Consider the following 10808-nt stretch of genomic DNA (forward strand, 5'->3'; position numbering starts at 1 on the left):
GGTGCCTGTGTTGATGTCCTAGGCTGAGATCACCTGTGTCTGTGTCCTCTCCCTCTGGCTCCGTGTCCATCATTTACACGTCTGATGACTGTAGCTCCTTTCTCTTTAGCTGGTTAGTTTTACTTCACATTTGAATTTTTTAAATAGTTCATCTTCAAATACTTGTGAGACGGGGGAGTAGAGTCAGTAGGCAAATTTAATACACTCTTTAAGTGTAATACATCAAATGTAGACTTGTTTAAATTTAACTAAAAAGTATTTCTTCCTTAATAATATCCTGAGTTTTAAAAAAGCCGAAAGAATGACCCTTCCCCTTCTTATGCCTCCTCACTTTTTAAACCTCTTTCCTTATGTTGACCAGCCATTTGTATTTCCTTTTCTAATCTGCCTCTGTGTGTTCTCAGCTCCCTTTCCTTTTGGGGGGTGTGTGTGTGTGTGTGTGTGTGTGTGTTTAATTGATTTGGAGAGCATTTTTTATATGTTCTGAGTGTAATTCTTTGATAAAACTAAGTAGTTTTCTTTTTTTTCCTGTCCTATTTAACACGCCAAGAAATGGACCAAGGATCGATATTAGAATAGAAAGTAAGGCCGCAGAAAATCTACACCCTGGCTATTTATTTTCTAGAGTGTGGGGTCTGGATGTTACAGATGAATTAGTTCAGCTCACAGCGTCATGGACGATAGGTCTTGGGTGGCTCAGGAGATGGAGGCTGTGCATCCGTATCTGACATGCCCTGTGTTCTTGCTTTGGAGGCAACCCTGACCTCGAAGCATTGACTTAGCACCCAGTGGGGACCCTTTGCTCTCTAAGACGCAGCATGACATGCAACCGCCAGAATCATGCATTGAAGTATTCTAATGGAGACTGACGTTATTTTCAATGTTATGCATTAATAAACTAATATTTTGGATCCTTTGGTGATTACCATTTGTCCTAAACTAGTGATTAAATAGCGTGTAGTTATTTGAGCTGGAACAATGAAGTGTCGATTATCTTGACTTTGATATTTGACCCTGATGAGTTGAGGACAGCATAAGCATTTTTATTTAATGTCATTTTGTAACCGAATTTCCATTGAGTTTTAGCCTTTGGGCTGAATAAAATTATTCACATTTAATTTAAATTGGGCATGCCTCTTTCTCTTTGAGCTCAGGGGGCTTTAAAAATTATATCATGCATAACACATTATGCTTATAGGTTCTGCAAAGAAATGATAGCAGAAGCTACTTCAGGAGATTAGGCAAATGATATGTTGGACAGTTACAGAGTAAAAAAATTAAACAGCATGCTGCTGGATATTAAAAGGAAAGTGCTGTTCTCTTTTTTTTTTTTTTTTTAAATTTAGTGAAGGGTGTGTGGTGTATGTCCATTTCTAGGAGGTATCAGTTTAGGGAGAAGTTAGAGCAGGTTTTGAACCTAGCGCTCAAATAATGATCAGTCAACGATTTGCATTTCAGAAAACTCATAGAAGAGATGGAGGAAAAGCAAAAGTCCGACAAGGCTGCGCTGGAGCGGATGCAGCAGGAGGTGGAGACCCAGCGCAAGGAGACGGAGATCGTGCAGCTACAGATCCGCAAGCAGGAGGAGAGCCTCAAGCGCCGCAGCTTCCACCTGGAGAGCAAGCTCAAGGACCTGATGGCCGAAAAGGAGCGGTTTGAGGAGGAGAGGCTGAGGGAGCAGCAGGAGACTGAGCTGCAGAAGAAGAAACAGGAAGAGGAGCGCTTTCTCCGCGTCCGGGAAGAGCTCCAGCGGCTGCAAGAACTCAACAGCCACGAGAAGGCCGAGAAGGTTCAGATATTTCAGGAGCTGGAGCAACTCAAAAGGGAAAAAGAGGAGCAGTGTGTCAGGCTGGAGCAGGAGAGGAGGCGGCTGGAGGGGCAAGAGGAGGAGCAGGTCCTGCGCGTGGCGCGCCTGGAGGAGCAGCTCCGGGAGAAGCGGGAGCTGGTCCGGCTGCCGCGGCTCGGGGAGGCGCAGCGCGCGGAGGCGGAGCGGCAGGACCTCGAGGGCATCCGCGCATGTCTCCTGCGGGCCAAGGAGGCCTGTGCCGAGGGGGACGGCGACGGCCGGGAGCTCGAACGGGCGCAGCTGCGTTTCTTAGCGTTCAAGCGAAGGCAGCTGGCCGCGCTGACCACCCTGGAGAAGGAGCTGGTTCAGCAGAAGGAGCTCCTGAAAAAGGAAGTGGAGGAAGAACGTGAAATCCTGGAGCGCTTAAAATCTGGCAGCAAGGAAGAATCGAGGTTGTTGTTCAAGAAGGATGGTGGTGCTGCAGATGTCCCCCACGCGGCTGGAGATGCGGAGCAGATCAAGCCGGCAGAGGGGAGGCTGCAGTGTAAGGAGAGCCAGCTCCAGTATCTCCTGCAGCATCATTTGCCGAGGCTGTTGGAAGAGAAACAGAGAGCCTGCGAGATCCTCGACCGAGGTCCTCTCGGCCTGGACAACACTCTCTACCAAGTGGAGAAAGAGATGGAAGAAAAAGAAGAGCAGCTCGCGCAGTACCAGGCCAGCGCCAGCCAGCTGCAGAAGCTCCAGGCCACCTTCGAGTTCACGGCCAACGTGGCCCGTCAGGAGGAGAAGGTGAGGCGGAAGGAAAAGGAGATCCTGGAATCCCGGGAGCAGCAGCAGAGGGAGGCGCTGGAGCGGGCGGTGGCCCGGCTGGAGCGGAGGCACTCTGCGCTGCAGCGGCGCTACGCCCGGGGCCTGGGGGCCGAGGAGCGGAGGCCGAAGCCGGCCACCTTGACCGCCGGCGGCAGCGAGCGGTCCGGGCTCCGGGCCGGCCTGGGGGCCGAGCAGGAAGCCCTGGAGAAGGACCGGGAGAGGTGAGCCGAGCCCGAGGGGACGCCTGCCACACCCTCCGTGCCCCATGGCATTAACCCTCGGGCTGTGATGGCGCGGCTTCTAGCCCTGGTGCTGTGTCTCTCACTGTTGTTTGAAAAAGTAATTCTGTAGCCTTTATGTTTTCTGATTCACTGGCAAATGCTTAGCCTTCTTTTCTTTTTCCTTAGGATCCTTGGTTTAGAGTCACTGGCCTAAAGTTGGAAAAAACACACAAACTAAGCCCATGTCTGTTACCTCACTGACCTCTGACTGTGTGTTTAATATTTGATAAACAGGGAAGACTGAGAAAGCTTCCAGCCGGATTCCCCCTCCCTCCTTCGGTGCTCTCCCCAAACCCCATTCCCTTTCGTTGACTCCTTTTCCCTCTGCTGCCCTTTCCCTCCCCTTCCTCCCTCCCCCCCCCCCCCCCACCATGTCTTCTCTGGGACCTTGACCAGCACTTGTTCACAGGTTCCATAAACACTGATTTCCACACCTGGCAGCGAACTGAAAAATATTCCTCCCCCCACCCCTGCTGATTCTCAGTGTTTGAGAATCCAGAGGGACACCTCAGGATTCTGTATTAAAAAATAAACAAGCAAAGCTCTCTAGATGTTCCAAACATGGTGGTCTATCCAGGCATGTTAGGTCATGATTCTCTGATATTATTTTCGATGTTGTGAACTAGGGAGTAGCACTGTTTTCATGATAAAGGAAGAATATTTCTCTTCCTCTACCTGTTGCCTGTCACCTTGCTTCTCAGAGGTAGGATCTCAAGACAAATAAATACGTGAACTGGGGGATGCTTCTTCTGCTAACCCTGCAGACGCGATGCCAAGACTCAGAGAGACTGGCGGCCGCCTGTTGTGCAGACATCATCGGATTTGGTGTCCCGCAAGGGGGCTTTGTGCCCTTCCCAACCCCTTCCTGCCCTGCTGGCCTTGGGCAGGCTCTTCCACCTTGGGGCCGCAGTGTCCTTACCCTCATGAGGAGGGCACGGGCCTGTGTATTTTCTTTAGTTCCAGACCCTTTGGTCTGTTGAGATCTTAACTGAAGCCCAGGTTACGGGGGCCTGGAATGCTGCCCCCTCCCCAGGAGCCCTCCCCTCACAGCACCTCCCGAGGGGCTGCAGCAGAAGCCCGGAGTGCTGGCCTCTAGGAGCCCAGCTTGACATTGGCAGAGGCCTGGGATCCATGCTGATGACGAGGCAAGATCTACTGGGAGGTGTTGCCTGAGCCCTTGTCCACCATTTTGCCCGAAAAGGTCAGGACAGCCTCCTTTCAAACAATCTGCTTAAACTGGATTCTGTTTACCAAGCTCTCCAGTAATCCCCCCAGGCAAAACAGTGATAGGTGACAATCAAAAACCATAATGCTGTGACTTCAGAGAAATAGGTCTGTGGTTTAAGAAAATGATTGTAGGTACCTTATGTAAATGAAATTGCTGGACAAAGGCCTAGCCCCAGGAAATTTACAGCAGTGGAGGGCACGCTCTCTATTTGTATCGTGCGCTGTGCAGTGAGAATGCAGCAGGGGCTTGGAGCCTGATGTCCTGGCTTTTGTCAACCGGCTTCGCTCCCTGGCCATTTAGCATTAATACTCGATTATAGTGGATACACTGTAACGATTTCCCAATGTCAGCTTTTCTCCAGAAGCCACGCAAAGGAGGCTTTTAGCTTCCTGCGTTTTGATGGAGTAGACTTTGCAAAGCCCTAATTCAGGCCAGCGAATTTTGAGCGCTTTGCTCTGGCTTTGATGGTCCTGCAGCTTTCTGGGGGTACTGGTGTTGTGTCTTATTATCTCTGGGTTCTCATGGCTGAGCCAGGGCCCGCTGCGCACCCTGAGCTGACCTCTTGTGAATTTCCAAAGTGCCAAATATCAAATTCACGTGGAGCCAGACTGGACCAACGGCGCACTTGGCTTTCCCTGTCAGCTTGCTGTATGAGCGAGATTTAATCATTTTCTTTCTTCTTTCTCCTTGATGGTTGATGGGACAAGTGTCAGGCAGTTAGAAAGTGGTAGAGTTGCATCTCGAATCCAGCTTGTGCCCACTTTGTCCTCCTGTCTGCTGACGACAGAGCCACTGCTGGGCAGACCAGTTCTTCTCGTGTGCTGCGACCCTTTCCATGTAGGGCCCTGCTGTCCCTCGCCATGTATAGAAATCCTGCTCAGCCTTCAGGGTCCCACTGGCGCCTCTTGCTGTGTGGAGTCCTTCCCATTGCCCAGCCCTGAAGGATGTCTTTGAACAACTCTGTAGGCATCATCTTAATTACAAACATTGGCCACCACCTACGTGCATTGGCTCATTTTCCTTACCATCTTTGAGATTCTGTGTTAACCTTGTTCCCTGGTTCTTTGCCCACCACCTGGCCCCTGACATCACTTCTCTGTGCTCAGTCCTTCCTCCTTCAAGAATACTGCATGCTCTGCAGTCTGATCCTCAGTAATCGGTAGACAGATGAAAGGCTGAGTTCAGCTGGGCATTGTCTCCCACGGACCCAGGAGCTCCTACCCTGGTGATCCCATAATCACATTTCCGAGAGCCAAGACCTTGGCTTTCACGTTCAGGATAGAGCAGTCAAATCACTGCTGGTGACACCAGAGAGCTGGCAGTGTTGTGGCGTGTCAGCATCTGAAACCAGACTCTCTGAATTTTGGACCTGAAGGAATTTGGAGAGACTAGTTGACTCTCTCATTTGATACATGAAGAAATTGAGACCCAGCTGTCATTAACAGTGAGTGGGCTGCAGCCCCTAGATGGTTCTGTGGGCCAAATTTACTGGCAAGTTTGTCCCTCTAGCCTGATGGCCCTGGATTCAGTCGTGCCTGGGCCAGTGGGAGACCAGCCATACGCACAGTCGACCTTACATTAGATGTATCATCTGTCATTGGAAATAAATGTTTGGTTCCACAGCTCATGGTTTATATTAATTTCTCTAGATACTCAGCCTGCTTTCCTAGGTCTCTCTCGCCTGTTTCTGTTTTCCACACCCACTGCCTTAGCCAAAGCGGATTCCTGGTTTTTGTGGTTTAGTCCCTTTGTTTCTGCACCTGGAAAACCACCCACTGTCATTTCCAAATGCCAAATTCCCACTGGCCCGTGAAGACTCAACTGAGAACTGCCTTGACCATGAAGGTTCTCCTAGATTGGCAGTTTTAAAGAATTCTTTAAGGCAGAGATCTCTTTTGTCAAATAGAAATACTTATTGGGATCTGATATGTAGGCTACAACCAACTGTTTTGTTGAAGCTGGGTTTGGGACTCAGAATCCTGCACATCTAGCTCTGAGGATTTGCTGAGCACAGTGGGAATATCTTTGCCCTTGATGGTAGAACTCTCTCCAACTTTTGGGTGCCTATAGCACTTGTCCTGCACCGCTCTTGTGGCCTATTATCACCTTATACCTTGTCTTATAGGTATGTGGTACCTTTTCTACTGGAAGGTAAAGCTCTTTGCACAGTTTTGGTCTGGATCTCCCATGGTTTCTAGGGAAGATTCTCAGGAGATACTGTTAATGAGTGAATTCACAGAACTTCCATCTCTGTAGGTTAGAACATGAAATCCAGCAGTTGAAGCAGAAGATCTGTGAGGTCGATGGTGTTCAAAAAGGGCATCGTGGGACCTTGGAGGGAAAACCTGCTTCTTCCAGCTTGCCATCCAGTGCTGAAAAGTCTTACCTGGTCCCCCTGATGGATGCCAGGTACTGGACATTAAACTGATGGCATGCCTATTTCTGATGTGATTTAATGACTCACAGTACCTTATATTGGCCAGTTTGCATATGGAGGACTCTATCAAAGGTGATAAGCAGTACTTGTCCCCACGACATGCTTTGTCCTGATCAGCTGCTGCCTGGCCCGTGGTGGGGTGAGATGTCATTTAAAGGGCCCAAGACCTGAGACCTGACCGGCCAAATCTAAGGAATACTGGTGCAAGGAGTTTGTGTGAGAAGGTAGAATTAAAAGGTTCAGGGAAACCAGTTCATCCAGAAAGAAGTGCTACAAGGCTAGGTTGAGAGGAACAAAGTAGAGTTAACTGAATTGTACCAAGAAGGACCTTGTGCTGACAAATAATTTATAGAAGCCATAGATTACAAATAGATGAAGTCTGTCACGAAGACTGTACCAGTATATTCAGAATGATCACGAAGAGCATAAATACAAATCTGATGTTACTATAGGAAAATGATTTTCAACTTGGGTGGCATCATGAATTGCCGGGTGGCTTACAGCCCTCAGCTAAATCAACCTAATCATTCTTTGCCTATAAGAAAATTGACTATTTTTCTCAACCCCATCTACGTCATGGGGACATTTCAAATTGGGCAGTCCTGAGCCCTGGCTGGTAGGAGTTAGGTATTCAGATATCAGAATGTACTCAGAATGGCCTGAGCCTCTATGGTCCTTTAAATCTAGGTCTGCATCTTCTGTGGTACTCATTTAAAATTTAAGGTCCAGGGAGATTTGTTTCTAAGGGGCCTTGGTTCAGATTCAGTTGCATATGATTTTCTTTACTGAAATACTGAAAGGTTTATGCTGCATTTCATTACCCTAGCTCCATTCTGTGGGGCTGTTTTACCTGTAATATTAATCTCTTTACCCAGCATATCAGAAAGTCATTTAGCCATGGTCAGTAGTACAGAAATGTGTGTAGGATTTTGCATGGGCTTAGAAAGATGCAACCAGATTTCTTATTTTTTAGTGTACTAAGATGTAAACATGCAAAACACTTCATTTAAAATAATCCGTCTAATTCATTGTCTGTAGAACTGGGGCAGGGAGCCTAGAACTGAGAAAGCCTTGCCTTTGGGCGGCCTGAGCCACTAGAAAGATTTTGATGGAACCCAAATTCTCTCTTTCCCTGGTTCCTCTGGGTGGATGGCTGTACTTCACACAGTATCCCCTGTATCATATTGGGTACCAGCTGTTTTCCCTGTATCGTATGGGGTACCAGATATTCGGTTGACAGCTGTTTCTGGCTTCAGCCATCTTGACCCTTCACCAGGCATTTTGGAAGGTCTAGAGACCTTTAAAATGTGGTGTCTCGTGGCCGGGTGCAGAGACAAGACAGAGCAGGAATGATGTGAGACATTGTTCCATCCAATAGTGAAGGCCTGTGGAGAGTGCATCTACTTTTCGTTTTTCCTTTTAATCCTCTGAAATGATTTTGTGTTTTGTGAGAAATAAGAATCATCGTTTTCTGTGTGAGGAACCGGAGGCTCGGTGAATGAAGTGTTGGGTAGTGATGCCTTCTGAGACCGCAGAGTCATCTGGAACCCAAGTTTGCAACTCTCCCCTGTCCTGCAGCAGAGGTTCCGCTCAGGACATAGGGAGGGATTTGGATGGGATCACTGAGTCTCCCTTCTGTTCCCAAGATTCGGTTATTCGTCCAGGCCTCTCTTGTTTGGGGAAAACCCAGATAGTAAACACATGGCATTAGATTTCCTAGAAAGTTGACAAATGTTCCAGAGCCTGAGTTGTGATTACATTTGGCATTTAGAACGAGAAGGTTCCCAGCCGCAAAGGGCATGGTAACGAAAAGATCTCAGAATGCCCTGTGTGGTTACAAGCGGTCACGGACCCCCATCTCTTTTGCTTCCAGAATCAGTGCTTACATTGAAGAAGAAGTCCAGAGGCGCCTTCAGGATCTGCACCGTGTGGTTGGCGATGGCAGCAGTGCACCTGCCGAGACCGTGAAGGTGAGTGAAGGAGCAGGTGATCTGGTTATTCGTTTTCAAGATGACCTTTCAGTAAGGAGCGGGGGGGGGGGGGGGGGGGGGGTCTTTTATGTACTGTTTCTCAGAAAATTGAGATGCAAAATGCTGTAGAAATATTAAATATTGCTTGGGTGGAGCTTAACAGTTTATAAATAGTATCAATTCAAGAGTAACTTTATTTTAAAATTTTGAACTTCTGGGGGAAATTCTTGAGTGAATATGAAGTTTCCTGAAGTGCTTTATTTACTTTGTTTGATTTATAAAAATTCTACACGTAACACCTTTCTGTTTTCTCCAAAAATATAATCAATTTCCATAAGTATTTAAATGCACTCGATAAATTATCCCAAGTAGAAATATAATTTTGCCTTTGAGAAGATACATACTTGTGACAAGCTGATTTTTATCAAAATAAAGTCATTTCATTTCTACGCTGCAAATTAAGAAGTGTCCTAAGGAAATTTGCCTTTAAAATTGTTCTTCGAATTTTAAGATTAGGAATAAATGGTTCAGTTTCCTTACAGGCAGATGTATCGACAGAGTCCCGTTTACCTTGGGAATATAAATTCTCAAGAAGTGTTGTCATTGTGGAATGACAAGTATGTTTCCTTAGAATTTTGTTCTCATAAATATTGTAATCAAATCATTTTTTCCCTCTTTATGAACATGCTATAGTTTAATATAGAGGGCTTTTATTTTCTTTTCAGGATAATGAGAAACTTCACAATGGCACCGTTCAACGTAAGCTAAAATATGAGGTAGGTAATGACTTTTCAGGTTGATAGGGTTGCCTTAAATTACAGCATGCTTGTGTGATTAAATTTTCTTAATGTTTAGTTGCGTGATTAGAATTTCAAGGTCCCAGTGAGATTAATGGCTAATAAGCAAGGCAAGCTATTATATGACTTAAAATTAAATGGAATCCTGCTGGTTGCAAACTGCTTTACTTATTTATTGTTAGGTTTTTTTGTGTTGTTTTTTTCTTTTTGCAAACTACTTTGACTTTGTTTGAATGGCGTGTAGCTGTGGTAGAGGCCCTTTGCCCAGTTTCTCATTCGTAGCACTATCCTTCCCCTTGGTCTGCATTTAAAAGGCTGAATTATATAATCAGAATCAGATAGGGGGTTTGGAAATGAAACTGGGTACTTCTCGAGGTTTTAGAAACCCTGCGTGTTTTATCGACCGCGTTGGCAACGGTGCTGAGGAAATACTCTTGGTTGGGTAGCTTATTTCTCTGGTGGGTTGTCAAACCAAGGTTTGTTTGGGCATATGATTTGTAAGGCTTTATCTGTATTTTCTTCTGCTGAGGGACTTGTCCTTACATACACTCCTAAATTAAAAAGCAAAGAAGCAAAACTACGAGGTGGTGGAAATCTTACATCACTGAACAGAGCGAGCGGCGGAGGGGTGGGTGTCCCATGGGAGACTGGCCACCGCCTGGCCCTCCATCCCAACCATCCAGGAATGACACTGTCTTCCTGTGGACATCCGTTTCCTCAGCAGGTAACCTTGTGAAGAGAAGGACGTTGCCTTTCATTTCTTTGTGTCCACGTGCCTGGTCTGTAGCAGGCTGGCAGTGAACCTTTCATGGTGCTGGTTTGTAGATATCATTATGACGATCTCAGCGAGGCATTTACAATAAAGGATTCCAGTGAAACAAACCAAGAGGCCAGAGAAACATGCATGAAGTTGGAATACTTATCAGTTTCTGATTTGCATTGTCTGCCCCGATTACTCTTACTTGCCCATTGGAAAATTGCATCAAAGGTCTTAAGGTTTATTTTAGAGTAAATAAAATACTAGACCAAGAAGTGGGTACTGTGGGTCAATCCCCTACAACGTATTTTGATCAAAATAGCTGACGATTTATAAGATGTGAAATACGGAAATCGATGCTTTGCGTGTGAATCAGGTCCTCTATTCCGAAATCATGAATCAGTCAACGCGAATGGCTTAGGCTTTCGATTGAGCCTCTGCATTAATCCACATGATGAAAACCAATGCCCGCAAGAATCTTCATGAGGAAAAGAATCGCAAAAGGTGCCACAGCCCCATCTCACCTGTTTTTGACAGAAGAGCTCTCTTGCCCCGTTGCCGTCCAAAGAAGTCACTGACGCCCCCAGCTGAGAGGAGAGGAGGAAGGTGGACCAGAACCACCACTGGATCCGGCCCGCGACCCGGAGCGTCTCAGGTCCCTCTGCCCCCTCCTCAGCGCCAGGCGGAGGGGCCCGCCAGCGGGGGTCTCAGCCCTCGGAGCCCGAGCCGTCGCACAGCAGCG

General features: G+C 47.0%; 1 protein-coding gene across 4 annotated transcripts in view; it reads left to right on the forward strand.

The window, feature by feature from the left end:
- LOC113626476 (kinesin-like protein KIF16B) overlaps positions 1-10808 on the forward strand; it is a 280843-nt gene that overhangs the window by 170891 nt on the left and 99144 nt on the right. For 2 of the 4 annotated variants that reach the window (XM_027118145.1, XM_027118146.1), the window contains exons 19-22: positions 1459-2817; positions 6362-6514; positions 8416-8512; positions 9238-9288. In XM_027118145.1, coding sequence (XP_026973946.1) covers positions 1459-2817; positions 6362-6514; positions 8416-8512; positions 9238-9288 — 1660 coding nt within the window. Of the gene's footprint in view, positions 1-1458; positions 2818-6361; positions 6515-8415; positions 8513-9215; positions 9289-10603; positions 10763-10808 lie in introns of those variants that run through there. The other 2 variants (XM_027118147.1, XM_027118148.1) reach the window with 2 other exon arrangements.

This window comes from Aethalodelphis obliquidens, unplaced genomic scaffold, assembly GCF_003676395.1.
Source record: "Aethalodelphis obliquidens isolate GAN/ISIS:26980383/991018 unplaced genomic scaffold, ASM367639v1 scaffold18, whole genome shotgun sequence".
NCBI lineage: Eukaryota > Metazoa > Chordata > Mammalia > Artiodactyla > Delphinidae > Aethalodelphis > Aethalodelphis obliquidens.